This window comes from Amblyraja radiata, chromosome 5 (assembly GCF_010909765.2).
Source record: "Amblyraja radiata isolate CabotCenter1 chromosome 5, sAmbRad1.1.pri, whole genome shotgun sequence".
Taxonomy (NCBI): domain Eukaryota; kingdom Metazoa; phylum Chordata; class Chondrichthyes; order Rajiformes; family Rajidae; genus Amblyraja; species Amblyraja radiata.
In genome coordinates this window covers 48,573,705-48,593,636 of record NC_045960.1, presented here as the reverse complement: position 1 = coordinate 48,593,636, position 19,932 = coordinate 48,573,705, and the positions used below count along the sequence as shown (strand labels likewise).

Sequence of the window (19,932 nt, the reverse complement as noted above, 5' to 3'; positions counted from 1 at the left end):
GAAATAAGTGTAAGGTGTTTCTTTATCTATGCACCTCCCACTCCCGACATCAGTCTGAAGAAGGGTCTCCACCCGAAACCTTACCCATTCCTTCTCTCCAGAGATGGTGCCTGTCCCGCTGAGTTACTCCAGCATTTTGTGTCTATCTACAATTTAAACCACCATCTGCAGTTACTTCCTACATATGTTAATGAACTCAGCATTGCTCATAGACCTACTGTATAAAAGGAGGCTAGTGCACTTTAAATCCAGCCCCTCAGCCTCACAGTAGGAAGGGCTGGTTGAGGGGCTGGATGTGAAGTGCAACCATGCATTTAAATTGGCTCATCAACCCTGTGGCAGAAGTTTATCACTAGATGGTGCTTGGTTTATTTCGCCTTACTTTAATATACTGAACCTGCATCCCAGGCTTTGAATCAGAGCAGACCTCTGATGCAAATCCTGCATCTCGCTTCCTGGAACCTCTGATAAACTTTGACAAAGACATTTAAAAAAATATTTAGATTTACGAATTAAAATCTTTAAAATGATTTCACAAATAAATTAATTAAAAAAAAAAAAAATACAGCAAATATATATATTTTGCCTTATTTATATATATATATAAGGTTCCAGGAAGCGAGACGCAGGATTTGCACAGAGGTCTGCTCTGATTCAAAGCCTGGGTTGCAGGTTCAGTTCATCCCATCCCCACATCAGAAGATAGTAACAGCGGGCATGGGGCCGAAGGGTCTGTTTCCGCTCTGTGCGACTCTATGGGTCTGTACACAAGAGATGGAAGAGAAAAGAGATTCCAGTGCAACCAAAAGTGTAAATAATTTCTTAACAAACCGTGTAATTCATTTCCTCTTTACATAATATTTCCAGCGCAACTAAATAAAAGATTGTGATCTCGTGGGACAAAATAGGCACTGGTTTATAATTACAATAAGCGAGTTTGGTATTACACCTGCGCATGTCCAGGTCATGGGTCATTCGGGATGAACATTCGCGCCAACTGAGCTACTGTGTGTGTACAGACCAACATATTCATTTTAATGAGATTTTTATAAATAAATGTATCCGTCAAATATGTCAGCAGTAGGCCACAGCGTACTGCAGGCTGCACAAATCCACAATTGTATCTATTTAAATTATTGGCTCAATACTGCACCAGCCTTGAAAATGCACGAATGCCTGGAACGAACCTGTCAATTATCAAATCCCTGGCATTAGCTCGAGTCAGAGCCATTCAAATTCGATATTGATTCACACGAATTACAATTTGAGAAAGTCCTTACATTCCTATCTAAACAACCTTCCTCGATTGAAGGAAACAAGGAGAATGTGCTGTGTGGGGGTAGATTGGAAAGTTCATATTGGATTCGAACAGGCTGGTTAAACTTTTGAGGTGGGTTGGATTAAATAAATATGCTGTCGCTTTAACCTCTGGGTTTCGTTCTAGTCTGTCAGTGCACAGGGAGCTGGGTCCGGGTGACCGGGCCATTTGCAGCCATTTGAACCGCAGCCAAACATGAGGCTTCAATCAGGAGTGGGTCGCCGCTCCCCAGCTGACGGGACTTGTTCTCGCTCTCTTTGAAGGAGGCTCCGCCCGCCCCAGTGAGTGGGCAAACGCGGACCCAACCCGTAATATGAGTGGGAGCATTTTCTCAGACAGACTTTGTCGACAGTTAGGGTGGGGGATCTGGGAGAGAAAGAGAGAGCAGGCGATGCCGCACAGACGGAACAGTTTAATAGCGACCCATTAGAATCCGCCCTTCGATCACTCGGCAACCTGGGCTGATCTGATCTGACAGCCCTCTCGCGAGCTGGCTGCGTGCCCGATGCTAACGCAGAACCTCCACAAAACCTTTGAGCTTCGGGTAACACCTGCACAAAGAGCCTCTGCTAACAAGAGCTGGCGAACTGTGCTGGTCAACGTGCACTGGGCGAGATCGCTGGGGGAAACACATCGCAACCACCGCAAACTTGGAACAGCACAGACCCTCCACTCAATCTATCCAATACTAAAGGGCAGGCATTTCACAGTTAAATGTCTTATATCGGATTGGCAGCTCCTTCACAGGGCCAACGCTGAACTCAGTTTTCCTTGGAGATGAATCTTTACCTTAATGGTACATTCACACCACCTGTAGGTAAAGCATCAGCGCACATCACACTAATATTCTCGCGGAGACCCAGGACCGTTGGAGACAGCGGTGGAGGGTCAGAGCGGTGAGGGCTTGAATCGGGCACGGGGCTTGTTCTCGCGGAGACCCAGGACCGTTGGAGACAGCGGTGGAGGGTCAGGGCGGTGAGGGCTTGAATCGGGCACGGGGCTTGTTCTCGCGGAGACCCAGGACCGTTGGAGACAGCGGTGGAGGGTCAGAGCGGTGGGGGCTTGAGTCGGGCACGGGGCTTGTTCTCGCGGAGACCCAGGACCGTTGGAGACAGCAGTGGAGGGTCAGAGCTTTTACCAAATCCCGTGACGTTCCACACTCCATAGGGAGGGTTTCTGGGGAAGCCGCTGATTGGTGGGAGCAGACTAGAGGAAGCAGCTGATTGGGTGCAACCTCAGGTTAGCATTTCTGCTTTTTGGTTAAGGGTACAGTGATTTAGTAAGGGTACAGTGAGCTAAGGGAGGCTAGGGAAGCGGAAAATCAAAATGTGACAGGAGGATCCAGAATGTGTGAAGATAAAGCTCTAGATGTAAAAGGGGCAAAAACGGAAAGGAAGGGTAGTAAAAATCATCTGAAAGTGCTTTATCTAAATGCGCTGTACACGGTATTAGTGAGACCACATTTGGAATACTGTGTACAGTTCTGGGGTCCATACTTAAGAAAGGATGTACTAGCCCTGGAGGCAGTGCAGCGAAGGTTTACAAGATTAATTCCTGCAATGAGGGGATTGACATATGAGGAAAGGTTAAGTAAGCTGGGACTCTACTCTTTGGAGTTTAGAAGAATGAGAGGCGATCTCATTGAAACGTATAAGATCGTGAGGGGCCTTGATCGGGTGGATGCACCGAGGATGTTCCCAATGATCGGGGAGGCTAGAACTAGGGGACATAGTTGCAGAGTGAGGGGGGGCTCTTTTAAAACTGAGATGAGGAAGAACTTCTTCACCCAGAGGGTGGTTAGTGTGTGGAATTCACTGCCCCAGGGAGCAGTGGAAGCAGTAACGTTAAATTTATTTAAGTCAAAAATAGATGGTTTTTTAGCTGCCAAGGGGATAAGGGGCTACGGGGAGAGGGCAGGGATATGGACCTAGGTATGGTTAGTATAGTAGACCTGAGTGATCTCCTGGACAAGTGTCGATCGCCTGGATTGGGGTCGGAGAGGAATTTCCCGGATTTTTTTCCCGAATTGGACCTGGGTTTTTATCCGTTTTTTTGCCTCCCCCAGGAGATCACGCGGTTCTTGGGGAGGAGAGGGGTGATAGCGGTATAGAGGGGAGGGTAGTGTCTTGTGTTCTGTGTCTTGTGTCTACTGTTTGTGGGTAAGTGTGTCTGTTTAGTGTTCAGCCATGAGTGAATGGCGGTGCGGGCTCGACGGACCTGATGGTCTACTCTCGCACCTACTTTCTATGATTCTATGATTCTATAATACAGTCGCTGCCTGCCTCAGATTAAATATATTTTTGCACATAGATTATGAATAAAGATAAGAAAATGTTTCAAACACAAGTAATATTTTCTTATTCCAGTAGCAAACACATTAAGAATTAAATAAAAATAATAAATTCTTTAATTTTTTGAATATCTTATAATTGCAAATTAATGAACTGAACTAGAATAGGGACTGTATAAGTAGTGTGCGAACAGCAAAACAAGAAAGATCAGCTATTGAGTTGACAGAATTCTAGATTAATTCCTTGGTAGTATAGGTAACAATTTATACACAGTTTATACAGCGCTGCATTTGTTTTTATTAATCCCGAATGACCTTTGACAAATCCCATGATTTCTTGCGTCTATCAAGATACCGAACACGCTTATATTGCCGCCAAGCGTGAATATTGGTCATGAAGTAATAACGGATTTGGCAGCAATATGCAAAATTGCTAATTAGATATTGTTGTCAGAAAAAACATCCGTTTGGCTGCAATGGGTGACAACAATCCTTTGTCAAAGTTATCCCAGCAAGAACAAGATGAGGCATGCTCATACACTAATATTCTAAAATTGAGTCTTAATACCACAGTAAGGGAAGCAGCAATAACTAAAATCCCTTTGCAAAGAACAAGATATTATATACTCTTTCAAATTCTTGTTGGCATTCATTAGGCTTATCTTCATGACCTGTGTAATCAGAAAATACAATATGGAGAATATATTCGTTCTCCAGAGTAAATTTCTATGATGTTTAAGAAGGAACTGCAGATGCTGGAAAATCGAAGGTACACAAAAATGCTGGAGAAACTCAGCGGGTGCAGCAGCATATATGGAGCGAAGGAGATAGGCAACGTTTCGGGCCGAAACCCTTCTTCAGACGGAATTCAGATAAATTTCTATGATGCTATGGCACTACCTTATTTAACTTACAAGCATGTCATTGGAATGTGGAAGGAAACGGAAGCACTCATAGGAAACCCAGTAAGTCACAGAGAATTTGTATGGACCCTGCATATACAGCACAAGGTCAAGATCAAACCCAGGCCCCTGTAGCTATGGGCAGCAGAATTAACCACTACAGTGCAAACATCCACAATTCATTCTCTGTGAATTAAGTAATAGATTATTATAACTACTGGGCTAAATGCCTTTTGTAGATGCTTTTGATGCTATTTATTGAAGAAGTGAAGCAAATTTCTATTTTGTGGTGACACCTATAGCATTTTGTGTGGAATGAAGGGTCAGAGGACCGAATAAATTCAAATATTCCTTTCACCTTTAGTGATACTTGCCATTATTTTTACTTTCAAGAGAATCAAGTAATTGATATAAAGAAATTATTTAAAGGATACATTTTGAATATAGAAGTAGATTAACAAATAGAAAAAAATGTGAAAAATCTACAATAAATATATGGCTTGAAATCACTCTTGCAGTAGTTTGCGGAATAGTGTCAAATATTATCTCCTAGGTCTTCCACTGACTGAAACCTTCTCCAGGTTCTTTTTAACCCCACCCCCCGTCTAAATTCCAGTGAAAGTATCAAACTTGTCAAAAACTGCACCAATTTACTACTTTCATTAACAGAAGAGTTTCATCTGAAAACACAAATACATCTGTGCATTCATATTAAACAAAATAATTGGATACAAAGGAAACTAATGGTGGCCACAACTGCAGCAGGGTGTGCCGATCTGATTATTACATAGTAGGAAGGACGTGATGGTTCAATGAGATTAATCAGGATGTCACCAGCAATAGGACATTTCAGTGACAAGGTGAGACTGGATAGGCTGGGTTTGTTTTCCTTGGACCAAAGGAGATTAGTGGTGGGTGAAGGAGACCTGATAGAGAGAGGTATACAAAAATATGAAGGCTAAAAATAGGATGGAGACTGAGAAATGTATCCCCATAATCAATGTCTAAAAACAATAGGTTTAAGGTGCGGAGAGTGACAGAAAGATTCTCAGAAATAGTTTTCTAACTCAAGTGGTAGTTTGCAATCTATATTGTACTGTATGAGATGGAAGTGGAAGCGTGAAATCTTAAATATTTGACTAGTAAAATTGTACAGCAGAGCAGTCTACAGTAATCGCACATGCGCAGATTCATTCCATATCTCTCTTTGCTCTGCTCATTCAAATACCTGTCAAGATGCCTCATAAATGTTGTCACTGTTGCTGCTTCCCCCCCATCTCCGCTGGGGCCTCATTCCCGATACCAACCACTCTTGGTGTGAAACATTTGGATTCAGATCTGGATGAGCACTTAAAATCGTCAATTATCATCTGCTGCTGGATTATGGGATCTGCTGCTGGATTATGGGATCAACAGAGATGTATTCTGGATGGTGGGCTGAAGGGCTTGTTTCTGTGATGACTCTAGGACTACATTTCTTCAATAATTCAGAGGATGATCATCAATGCTTGGATTTTAATATAACCATTGTGAACCATCAAAACGTAAAAGAATTGAAGCTATTTTTTTCTCTCTCTCTCTCTTTCCTAGTTCTAATGAAGACTGAAATACTAATTCACTTTCTCTTCCACAGTTGCTGTCTGACTGGCTGAGTATTTCCAGCATTTTCTGTTTTAAATCCAATTGTGTGGCACGGCAAATTGGTCTAGCTTTAGAACGAGAATTTCTATCTGCTTTAATCGTGGCAGAGGTGACACTGTGGTGCAGCGGTAGAGTTGCTGCCTTACAGCGCCAGAGACCCAGGTTCGATCCTGGCTACGGTGTTTGTCTCTACGTAGTTTGTATGTTCTCCCCGTGACCTGCGTGGGTTTTACCCGGGATCTCCGGTTTCCGCCCACACTCCAAAGACGTACAGGTTTGTAGGTTAATTGACTTGTTATAAATGTAAATTATCCCTAATGTGTGTAGGGCTTGTGTTAGTGTGTAGGGATCACTGGTCAGCACGGACTCAGTGGGCCGAAGGGCCTGTTTCCACGCTGTATCTTTAAACTGAACCAAACCTTTTAAAATGTAAACATGGACGAGAGAGGAATAAGCAACAAGTATTATTTACATATCTTCCCCTGCCCAGAACCGACTTTCCCAACATCCTTTTCTTCTAAGTAGGTCACATAAAGGATTCCCATTTAGGAACTCACTTTGAGCTATCAACAATGTTGTGGAAAAAATGTTCCACGATGTGCCACCAATAAAAAGAAAGAAAATCTGCAGAAATTGATTTGATTCTTACACCAGCAAAACTGGATCTCCATTCCAGAACTTAATTTTAACCCAGCAATGAGCTGAAATAGAGGTGTTAAAATTCTGTGAATACCATAATTCTCCAATTTTCACAACATTCTGTTATGGAGCTCCTACCAATTTGCAGAATCACAGATCATCATCCTTCTATCCTGTGCCATTGTGCCCTGCAAACAGATGGATACTAAGAAAATAGCCCAGACGTTTTGCTGCCAAATCGACATTTTTAACAGTTGTTGAGTGATTTTGCATTTAAAATGTTATAAACCATGGAGTAAAAGACAAAAATGTATAGCTGACAGCATTTAAATCTGTCTCATTCCATATTGGGCAAATAATCTATCCTGCCACATTCTTCCCAAGCATTGGACTCAGAATTGGATCCCATTGCATTAGCATGGATACAAAACAATTACAACTATATAATACTAGTTTATTTAGTAACATTTGATATGAGGTCTACATTTGAGCTGCAGTATTCTTGATAAATCTTTATACACATACCTGCACGCTAGTCAGTGTTGTGTACTGGTACGCCTTTATTACAAGATAGTTGGCTTCTATATCTATTACTCCCAAGATCATGTATTTCCACCATCTTCTTTTTAGTATTGCCAACAGATTTTCCTCCCCTGTGCAAAGGAAACAAAAGACAACGTTACAAACCCAACACATCAATCCAAATAAATAATTGAGGTTAAAACTGCTTGGGTGAAAAGGAACAACGTAATTAATCTGTAAAATAAGGGGATTTTTCTTCTCTATTAAATACGATACGATAAAACTTTATTCATCCCCGGAGCTATAATAACAGCAGCAATGAAGTAGGTGCAAATTTTCATGCCTATGCTGCATGCATCTAAATGCTTGTCCTTTCTCTATGCCAGCCATCATATTTTGCGTTCAGTTACATGGAAGAATATGACATTAAAATGATTTCATATCTACTATCATAACATGTCCCCAGACTTATTGGATGAAGCCATGAAGACAAAGGCTGAATCAGCAAATCTAATATCATACTTATACAACATTATTTTAAATATAGAAATACCTACAACCGATGGTATTAGAAGAGACTGGGAACAAGAACTAGCTATAAAAATTTCAAAAGAGAGCTGGGATAAACACTTACTATAGGTGCATAAATGCTCGATCAACGTACGACATACTCTAATTCAATATAAAACATTACATAGACTATATTATTCAAAAACTAAAATAAATAAACTTTTCCCCAATGTCTCACCCATTTGTGATAAATGTCAGTCACATGAAGCTACCATAGCGCACTCTTTTGTTTTTTGTATAAAAATCCAAAAATTCTGGAACTAAATATTTGAAATCTTCACAAAATTATTTAAAATAAAACTTGTACCAAAAGCAGAATGGATCATTTTTGGAATATCGGAAGGTAAACCCGAATTAAACGTGTTTCAAAAGAACTTAATTAATTACGGGCTAATAATGGGAAAAAAGCTTATACTCAAATTTTGGAAAAATGCTCCAATACCAACAATAAAAATGTGGATTTCAAACATGTTCGAAACACTACACTTGGAAGAGAGATGAGACTCCTCCTAGCAGGCAAAGCAGACCACTTCCAAAAGACGTGGTCTGCATTTATGGAACTATTACAAGTATAAGGTGCAATAGTAATTTAAAATATAAATGGTACCAGGATCTGGTAACGGGGGGTATAAAATAAATTTAAATTAAAAAAAAATACGGTTGGTATATCCTTTTTTGCGGTGTTTTGTGTTACAATAGAGCGATTGTTTTTCCTTTTTTTTCTTTTCTTTCTAGGGTCTAATTTCCTTTCTTTACTTCCTTCTCTAACTTCTTCCCTAAGGGGCTTTCTTTTCCCAACACTTTCCTGCACCTTCACGATTCTTGCTCACTTTCCTTACTTCTTTTATTTCTATCTTTTTTAAAGCTCGAAAAACGAAGTGGTACAACAAATGTATTAAGATATATGTGATGTGTATTATTGTAATTTACTGTACTTCTAATTTAAAAATAAATAAATAAATAAAATAAAATGATTTCACATCAATAATAGCACAAAGTGAATGCATACAGCATTTAAATTGCTATACCCTTTGTGGCATCGTGATCCCTGATTGTGCATGCTTTTACCCTGTTTCAGTGCATATAAATCATCACAATCATAAAGCAATGAAAATAAATAATATAATAAGGAATTTATAAACAGGTGTTTTTATTTATTTTTCAAAAATTCAGTTAGAGACCAAAACATTTTTTCATCGGCAGCTGCACAATCTAGACTTGGAATAAAAGTTTGTGATCTCATAGCATTTTGGTGCAACATCTAATAAGCCCATTTGTATCAGATGTTTTTATTCAGTCGTCATATTCTTCATATTTTCTTACTTTTAGATCTGCCATCAGTTTAAATTGTCAGCACCTTTTATTACCATCCTGACTGTTCAATTTCATAAATTCAGAATCAATCAGCCAAAGTCTTGTGCATCAAAGAGATTATGTGAAAATGTATTTGCTATTACATGAGATTTAGATAATCTTCCAAATAAAAAAGAAAATAACTGCATACACATTACTAAGATGAATGCAATTTTAAATATATTCTTCTTTGTAAAATTGCATTGTGATAAAGTTCCAATTATATTTTAATACTGAAGGATTTTTGAGAGCAGACAGTTAGGGTTGACATAGTCAGGGGGTCATTGCTCACCCAAGAATTGTTCTTTTATAATGGGGGAATTTTCACTTGAGACTTAGAATGTAAACTGTCCATTCGGTCTGAACAGCATTTCGTTCAGACCGAAAGGTCTGAATGACAAATAAAGGATTCAATTCAATTCAATTCAATTCAATTCAATTATACATATAGCCTGTAGACACAGGCTAGGGCAGCACAGTGGTGCAGCGGTAGAGTTGCTGCCTTACAGCACTAGAGGCCCGGGTTTGATCCCGACTCCAGGTGCTGTCTGTACGGAGTTTGTACGTTCTCCCCGTGACCGCGTAGGTTTTCGCCGAGATCTTTGGTTTCCTCCCACACTCCAAAGACGTACAGTTTGTAGGTTAATTGGCTTGGTATAAGTGTAAGTTTTCCATGTGTAGGATAGTGTTAATGTTCGGGGATCGCTATTCGGTGTGGACTCAGTGGGCCGAGAGGCCTGTTTCTGCACTGTATCTCTAAACTAAACTAAACACAAGGAACTGTTGTTGCTGGTGTACAGAGAAAAAAAAGTGCTGGAGTAACTCAGCAGATCAGAAAGCATCTCTGGAGAATGTGGATATGCAATGTTCTGGTTGGGACTGTTCTTCAAAATGCCTGCTTGATCTTCAATTGGCACTACCACAAGTTTCCCACCACCAGCAGGATTGAAAATTGCACTTGATAAGATGTGCGATATTTGCAACATACTGTAAACTGTAGGAATACAGAATATTTCTCACTTGAAATCACATTAAAAAATGTTTTGAGTAGGGTTAAATGTATTCTTACTAAACTTTAAATGAATTATTTTTAATCATCAATTTCCCAAAGATATGAAAGAAAACTGAAATTGTGATTGGGAACATATCAACTATAGAAATACTACAGGGTATATAAATCTGAAATAACATTCTGAAAATGCTTAGCAGTCAGGCAGCACAAACTGGATTTAGGTTAATGAAAGTAACGATGAAAGATTATTGATTTGAAATATCAGGTTTGCTTTTCTCACTCTGCAGATGTTGCCTGACCCGTTAAGTACTGCATGAAATATCTGTTCCCAACCATACCTTCACAGCCAAAGATCAACACACTTCTCCCTCTCCAAACAGTTTCCACTGTCCCGTTCTCTTCTATTTCATAATGATATTCCTCCAATCTTTGTTCTGATCCTTCTCTTATAATTCAGCAAGGCAAGCCTTCTTTCAAACTCAGTTCAAGATGGTTCTTGTACACCTGGTTGAATTCTTAGTCTACATATTCCTTAGTGCCTCAGGCACTGGAGATCCTCTTCAAACATCTTCTGCAAAACTTTGTACCCACCCTCATTTTTAGATTCTTTAACGACTACCTCTTTAATCAAGCTTTCGATCACCTGTCCCAACGAGGCTGAAATTTGTTTGTTAATTTTTCTCGTGTTATCTCTGCTGCCCACAACTGCTGAATAAAGCAGAACTTAGACCACCAAACAGTACAGCACAGAAACAGGCCCTTCGGCCCACAATGTGTCAAACATGATACCATACTCTGTAGAACATAGAATAGTATGGCAGAGGAATAGGCCTTTCAGTCCAAATATCAGCATTGTGTTTCTCTCTTTTCAGATACCACCCGACCTGCTGAGTGTGGCCTGAACATTTTCTTTGGGGAGAACAATAAAAAAAGGAGTGAAGGAATGGTTTGTTTCCAACTGTACTTTCACTCCACTAAACTTTAACTTCCCTTGATGGTTTTTTACCAAGATATTTATTCAGATTTGCAATTAATATAGAAAACAAGTACCTCATCAGCTTAGATATTGACAACAGCTCTGTGATGGCAGCTCTTGGTAAATGCTAGAGATATTGGAAAATGTTTTGGAACTGATTTCCCCAAGAAAAATGTCAATTTATAATTTATTATTGTTACGAGGTGCAGTGAAAAGCTTTTTGTTGCACGATTTCCAGTCAATGAAAAGACTGTATATGATTACAATCAGGCTAACTGCACTGTACAGATAAAGGATGAAGGGTGAAATATTTAGTGCATATAGCATTGTAGTCTCATAAAGTCTAATTAAAGTTCAACAGTTTCTAAGGAAGTAGATGGGAGGTCAGGACCGCACTCTAGCTAGTGCGAGTATGGTTCAGTTGCCCGATAACAGCTGGGAAGAAACAGTCCCTGAATCTAGAGGTATGCGTTTTCAAACTTCTGTACCTCTTGCCTGATATACAGGGGAGAAGAGGGAGTGCAGCATAAATGTCTGTTTATCTTTACCGACCACAATTAGCCAATGCAACATTAGTGTATTATCATATCTCATTTTACTTGAGATTGATTGAAACAGCATGCATTTTTCCACAAAGCTAATGTGGTGGGTTTTTTTTTTTTTCACTTAAATTTTTATTGATTTTTAAGAGATATTTTCAAAACAGTGCAACACCATCACCATAAATAAAACAAAGTAAGAAAAACAGCAATCAAAATAAAAAAATAAGTAGATGGGGGAAAAAAAAAAAAAAAGAAGTAAATAAATAAAAAATTTGGAATAAGACCGTGTGGTTCACTTACCAAATTAAAAAAAAGAAAAACCATTACATTGATTAGTTATCTGGAGATAATTCAACATTCATACAAACATACCATCTAGTTCTATATAACGCAATCTTCCCATATCTAGCTCGGCATTTATCTAATTGGTGGCGCGACTCTCGTCAGCAGCGGCCTCTGCAGTCCGTCTGCGTTTTTATTATTTTATGTCTATGTTTTTATGTAGTTTTTGTTATTTTTTGTTGGGGTATGTGTGTGGGGGGGTGGGGGTGGTGTGGGGGGGGGGAGGGGGTAACTTTTAAATCTCTCCCTGCACGGGAGACCCGACCTTTTCTTTGTCGGGTCTCCGTTGTCGTTGGGGCTGCAACGAGGAGCGGCCTCCAACAGGAAGACCAGGGGCTGTGGTGCCGACTACTCACCTCACCGTCGCGGAGCTGGCCGAGTCCGGAGCGGGTGGAGCTGTGGTGGACGCTGCTGCGACCCGACCCCCGGAGATTCGGTGGCTGCAACTGCGGGTTTGGCGGACGGTAACACCGGGAGCCCGCGGGTCCCTGGAGGGAGACCGCTTTTTGGGGCTTCCGCAGCGGCGTCTTCTCCCGCCCGAGTTGCGGGGTTGAAGAGCTCCTGGAGCGGGGCCTTACAGCACCGCCCCGCGCGGCTTGGAATGGCTGCGGGATTGCGAGCGCGCGCCGGGGGCTCTAACACCAAGACCCGGTGTGCGACCTTGCATCACCCGGCGTGGCTTTCATGGCCACGGGACAATCGCCATCGCCCGCCGGGGGCTTTGACTTTGACTCTGACATCGGGGGGGAGAGTGCAGTGGAGAGATAAGTTTTTTTGGCCTTCCATCACAGCAATGTGATGGATGTTTATGTAAATTATGTTGTGTCTTGGGTCTATTTGTTTGTAATGTATGGCTGCAGAAACAACATTTCGTTTGGACCTCAAGGGGTCCAAATGACAATAAATTGAATTGTATTGGTGTCATGGCTCAAATAAACAGTCCATTTTTCCCAGATCTTCTCAAATGAATTCTCCTTGACTCTCAAGGAATATGTCAATTTCTCCATATTAAAGATGTCTCGCACAATTTCTAACCACTGTTCCTGTTTTGGACTTTTTTCATTAAGCCACTGCCTGGTAATGGCCTTCTTACTTGCTGCAAGCAAAACTTTAATCAAATATGTATCTTCTATTTTTACACTATCTTTAATACGCTCCAGACACATCACAGGGCAGGTATTTGGGATTTTATAACCCAAGATATTTTTTACAGCTGCATTAACATTTTCCCAGTATGGCCTTATCTTTACACAGTTCCAGAAAATATGCGAGTGGTCTGCCTCCGTACTCCCACTCAGCCTCCAACAGTGTTGTTGGACAGCAAGTTGTCTGCTTTTTATTTTGGGTGTTATAAAAAAGCGAGATAGATTCTTCCAGCAAAATTCTCTCCATACTAGTGAGCTTGTGGATGAACATTGTGTTTCACACATTTGATACCATTCTTCTTCTGTTATTTGAATCTTTAATTCTGCTTCCCATTTTGTTTTTATGTAGAGCGTTGATTCTCCCCCGCTTTCCACCAGAGCTTGGTAGAAAGCAGAGATGACCCGAGACCCCTTCTGTTTGTATGCATCCACAATCACTTTGATCACATTATTTGAAGTTTTATCTTGTTCTGGCCTTATCTCTTTTATAAAGTAGTCTCTTAATTGCAAGTATCTAAAAAAATCTTTGTTTTCGAGACCATACTTTGACTTTAAATCTTGGAAGCTCATAAACTCGCCATTTTCTGAAACTGTATACATTGCCGTTATGCCTTTTTGTGCCCATTCTTTGAATTTTGAATCATACACCCCTGGCTTAAACTTTGAGTCATATGTGAACCACTTCAATGCGTGAACCCCTCTTTTTAATTTGTATTTTTCCACTATAACATTCCATATTTCTAACGTAAAGGCTACTATTGGATACATAGCATGTCTCAAAGCCCCTCTCAGATATTTGTCTCCCACCAAAATCTGGGTCTGGTAACCCTGTATCTCCCTTTCCATTTCTTTCCATCGAGATTCATAATCAGGTCTACACCAACAAGCCAGAGGTCTGAGTTGAGCTGCATAAAAGTATTTCTTCAGATTTGGTAAAGCCATTCCACCGTTGCTTTTCGGCAGTTGAAGTGTTAATTTTATTCTTGGTTTTTTGCTATTACAAATGAATCTAGAGATCATTTTATCCCAGGCTATGAATTTATCTCGATGAACATTAATTGGGAGAGATTGGAATAAATATAGTAGTTTAGGTAGGATATTCATTTTTACCGTTTGTATTCTGGCACTGAAGTGTCAACCACCTCTCAACATCCTTTTTGATGTTTTCTTCAATTTTGTTATAATTAGTTTCAAACAAGTTGGAAAGTGTTTTGATTATAGTTACACCAAGATACTGCATCATTTTAGAGTTCCATTTCATATTATATACATCTCTGATTTGTTGGGATGGAGAATAATTAAATGAAAGAATTTGTGTTTTTGTTATATTCAATTTATACCCTGAGTAGTATCCATATGTTTCAAATATGTTCATTAGATTTGGGAGACATATATCTGGTCGTTCAAGAAAAATAATGATATCATCAGCAAAAAGACCAAAAGCTAATGTGGTGCTTAAAGTAGAATGACAGGTATATATACATCTTCTTATCTATCTATCTATCTATCTATCTATCTATCTATCTATCTATCTATCTATCTATCTATCTGTCTGTCTGTCTGTCTGTCTGTCTGTCTGTCTGTCTGTCTGTCTGTCTGTCTGTCTGTCTGTCTGTCTGTCTGTCTGTCTGTCTGTCTTCCATTAATATATAAAAGTCTGTGGCTGCCGCCTCCCGTCCGGCTGCCTTTCTGCCTTTTGATTCGTTCCATCGTGTGATGTCACAATGCCCAATACTCGCAGATGTCCAACATTTTTCACACAGAGAGTGGAGAATCTCTGGATTTCACAGGCACAGAAGGTAGTTGAGGACAGTTCATTGGCTATATTTAAGAGTTAGATGTGGCCCTTGTGGCTAAAGGGATTAGGGGGTATGGAGAGAAAGCAGGTACAGGATACTGAGTTGAATGATCAGCCATGATCATATTGAATGGTTGTGCAGCCTCAAAGGGCCGAATGGCCTACTCCTGCACTTAATTTCTATGTTTCCCTCTCCTCACCCCTCTTCCTCTCCCACCCATCCCTCTCTCCCCACCCCCCTTCCCTCTCTACCCCACCCCCTTCCCTCTCTCCACCCGCCCCCTTCCTCCTACTCCTCTGTCCCTCTTCCATCACTCCCCCTACCCCTCTCCTCCTCCCTCCCCACTCTTCCACCTCTCCCCCTCCACTCTCCCTCCCCACTCTTTCCCCTCTCTCCCCCCACCCCTCTCCCCCTCCCTCCCTCACATCTCTCTCCCCATCCCCCTCTCTCACCCCCTACTCCGCTCTCCTTTCCCTCCCAAATCTGTCCCGTTTCCTCTTCCTCCTCCTCTCCGCTCCCTCCCTCTTCTCATCCCCCTCCCCCCACCTGTGTGTTTGGGGGGTGGTTAATGTGAGTGTGATGTCGCAGGCCCCCCCCCCCCCCCCCGCATACGCCGTTGGGGATACAGACCCAACGGGTCTGCACTTGGTCTAGTTATTATATAAAAGTCTGTGGCTGCCGCCTGCCGTCCGTCCGGCTGCCTTTCTGCCTTTTGATTCGTTCCATCGTGTGATGTCACAATGCCCAATGCTCGCAGATGTCCAATTGGAATGGATCCATTTATATGGCCGGCTGCCGGCTGCCTTTCTTCCTTTGATTCCTTGCTACGCCGAAACCAGACGCAGAATCGGCGACATCTTTTCCATTCCGGTAGAGATTTCACTTTGCTTTCTAAGTATCCGCTCCTCATTACATTTCGTCGTGTTTAAGTACACATTGTTAATCAAATCCTTCTCCCCCCCCCCCCCCCCCCCCCCAATATTTAAAAAAAAACTGGCTTCTCACTCATATAAGCAGACCCAGCCCAAACCCCAGCTGAACGTTCCATCGTGTGATGTCACAATGCCCAATGTTCACATATGTCCAATCGGAAAGGATTCATTTACATATGCCTTTGCACGAGCCCCAGCACCTGCTGAACGTTCAATCGTGTGATGTCACAATGCCCAATGTTCAAATACATTCTTGCCATAGAGGGAGTACAGAGAATGTTCACCAGACTGATTCCTGGGATGTCAGGACTTTCATATGAAGAAAGACTGGATAGACTCGGCTTGTACTCACTAGATTTTAGAAGATTGAGGGGGTATCTTATAGAAACTCCTGATTACATTTCGTCGTGTTTATGTACACATTTTTAATCAAATCCTTCTCCCCCCCCCCCCCCCCCCCACCCCAATATTTCAAAAAAAAAATGGAATCTCACCCATAGAGGCAGCCCCAGCCGCAGCCACTGGTGAACGTTCCATCGTGTGATGTCACAATGCCCAATGTTCACATATGTCCAATCGGAAAGGATTCATTTACATATGCCTTTGCAGGAGCCCCAGCACCTGCTGAACGTTCAATCGTGTGATGTCACAATGCCCAATGTTCAAATACATTGTTGCCATAGAGGGAGTACAGAGAAGGTTCACCAGACTGATTCCTGGGATGTCAGGACTTTCATATGAAGAAAGACTGGATAGACTCGGCTTGTACATGCTAGAATTTAGAAGATTGAGGGCGGATCTTATAGAAACGTACAAAATTCTTAAGGGGTTGGACAGGCTAGATGCAGGAAGATTGTTCCGGATGTTGGGGAAGACCAGAACAAGGGGTCACAGTTTAAGGATAAGGGGTAAATCTTTTAGGACCGAGATGAGAAAAACATTTTTCACACAGAGAGTGGTGAATCTCTGGAATTCTCTGCCACAGAAGGTAGTTGAGGCCAGATCATTGGCTATATTTAAGAGGGAGTTAGATGTGGCCCTTGTGGCTAAAGGGATCAGGGGGTATGGAGAGAAGGCAGGTACAGGATACTGAGTTGGATGATCAGCCATGATCATATTGAATGGTGGTGCAGGCTCGAAGGGCAGAATGGCCTACTCCTGCACTTAATTTCTTTGTTTCTATGTTTCCCTCTCCTCACCCCTCTCCCTCTCCCACCCATCCCTCTCTCCCCCACCCCCCTTCCCTCTCTACCACCACCCCCTTCCCCCTACCCCTCTGTCCCTCTTCCACCACTCCCCCTACCCCTCCCTCCCCACTCTTCCACTTCTATCCCCTTACCGCACCCCTCTCCCTCCCCCACCCCTCACTCTTCCCCTCCCTTCCCCTCTCTCCCCCACCCCTTCCCCTACCCCTCTGTCCCTCTTCCACCACTCCCCCGTCCCTCTTCCACCACTCCCGCTACCCCTCTACCCCTCCCTCCCTCCCCACTCTACCACTTCTCTCCCCTTCTCTCCTCCCCCTCTCCCTCTCCTCACCCCTCTCCCTCTCCCATCCCTCTCTCCCCACCCCTCCCTCTCTGCCCCACCCCCTTCCCTCTCTCCCCCCGCCCCCTTCCCCCTATCCCTCTGTCCCTCTTCCATCACGCCCCCTACCCCTCTCCTCCTCCCTCCCCACTCTTCCACTTCTCTCCCCCTTCCCCTCCACTCTCCCTCCCCACTCTTTCCCGTCTCTCCCCCCACCTCTCTCCCCCTCCCTCCCTCCTCCCATCCTTCCCCATCCCCCCTCCCCCACATCTCTCTCCCCATCTCTCACCCCCTACCCCGCTCTCCTTTCCCTCCCAAATCTATCCCGTTTCCTCCTCCTCCTCTCCCCTCCCTCCCTTCCCACCCTCCCCCCCCCCCCCGCAAACGCCGTTGGGGAAACAGACCCAACGGGTCTGCACTTGGCCTAGTATATATATAAAAACATCAGAAGGTGCAAAGTTTATGTTGTAATTTCTTCCCACAAATTAATCATGTTTGCAAATGAAATTGGCAAAATTACTTTTACCATCATTAACTATTCAGATATCCTTGCCGCTACTTTAGAGTACAGTACGTCATAGAAGCACAACAGTAGTTATTGGAGGGTATAAGACTGTTTCTCTGGAGTCAGCCTATTCTATTAATAGTGAAAGGAACATCTTTTTAACTAAGGCACCTCAATTAATTATGTTAGGGTAAAACTTCTACACAAGGCTTCTACATATTTCTATCGCTTGATTTATTCAGGAGCGATGAGCAGAATGAATTTCTTAATCACCCTATTCCAAAAATATTTTAGGCAATGCTCCAAGAGGACCTTTTATAACTTGCCGTGTGCCTTGCTTATATTTACCTTATGACTCATTAGCTCTACAAATACCAATATATTCAATGGAAAATTAATTCAAATACAACTGCTCTCTCATAGACATGTTAAAGGCCTAGAGGCATTAAAGACACATAAGCATTAAAGGCCCTGGCCAACTGCTTTCCCTCAGTCCATATTTTAAAAAAAAATGTTTTTCAGGTTATTATGACATCCGTGGAATCATCTTGCATCACAGAGTCAGTCACAGAGAGTCATAGTGTCATATAAAGTCATATTGTGTGGAAACAGGCCCTTTGGCCCAACTTGCCTACACCGACCAACATGTCCCAGCTACACTAGTCCCACCTGCCCGCATTTGGCCCATTATTTGAGAGAAAGGGAAACAGAATTAATAAGGTCAAAGATTCTTCAACCCAAAACATTTCTCTCTCCTGAGATGCATGACCGTCTGAACATTTCCAATACTTTGCTGTTATTCCAGATTTCCAGCATCTGCCTTTTACTTTTTATTATGACTTCACTCCACTTTTATTATGACTTCACTTTACTTTTTATTATGACTTCACTAGCAAATTGGCTACTATATTCCAACAATGATCAGCCTGCATGGGCCAGTGTTTTGGGATGGCCCGAGATGATATAATGTGCCCTAGAAATCTAAAAAAATTCAGAATAATCACAATATTTGAAAAAAAGTTAACAAAGATGCAAACATTTTCTATCAGTTAATTAAGATGCAAGAACAAAGTTCCTTTCCCTGGTAACTAGTCCACAAATCTAATTGACATTGGGAAGTCAGTGAGCAGCCATGGAACTCCGCTCGAATGGACACACAATAACGTAGGTGGTAACACACAAATTGCTACTACAGGTGCACAACCTTTTATCCGAAAGCCTTGGGACCAGACACTTCTCGGATTACGGAATTTTTCGGATTTCCGAATGGAAGATTTTTAGCGTAGATTAGGTAGGTAGCGCGGGCGGCTTGAAAAGTCTGGAGAGGCTGCCTCCTCCCCGGAGACCGGGGAATCATTGTAAATCATTGCTTAAATGTTAGTCAGTTAGTTTGGAGGGATTTTATGTGGTGGGGGGGGGGGGGGGGTGAAGGGGGTAACTTTAATTCTTAGTCCCTACCTGGTCGGAGAGGCGGGGAGCGAGCAATGCCTTACCGGGTCGCCGTGCAGTAAGCTCCGGAGCGCTGTGGCCACCGACTCCCAACATCGCGGAGCTGGGGGCTGCGGGCGTCCGGCCGCGGGCGGCGCCGGTTGGAGCTCCGACCCCGGCAACTCTACCCCTGGCTGCGCGGCGCTCCAAATCCAGCGCCGCCCGCGGCCGGACGCCCGCAGCCCCAGCTCCACGATGTTGGGAGTCGGCGGCGTCGCAGCGCTGGGATACCAGCGGGGAGCGAGCAATGCCTTACCGGGTCGCCGTGCAGTAAGCTCCGGAGCGCTCTGGCCGCCGACACACAACATCGCGGAGCTGGGGCTGCGGGCGTCCGGCCGCGGGCCGTGCTGGATTTGGAGCGCCGCGCAGCCAGGGGTTGAGTTGCCGGGGTCGGAGCTCCAACCGGCGCCGCCCGCGGCCAGACGCCCGCAG

General features: G+C 42.9%; 1 protein-coding gene across 1 annotated transcript in view; it reads right to left on the bottom strand.

Annotated features, from left to right (window-relative positions):
• The window catches only part of slc35f1 (solute carrier family 35 member F1), a 267,278-nt gene that overhangs the window by 82,459 nt on the left and 164,887 nt on the right, over positions 1–19,932 (bottom strand). The window contains exon 3 of the mRNA XM_033021169.1: positions 7,316–7,443. Coding sequence (XP_032877060.1) covers positions 7,316–7,443 — 128 coding nt within the window. The remainder of the gene's footprint in view (positions 1–7,315; positions 7,444–19,932) is intronic.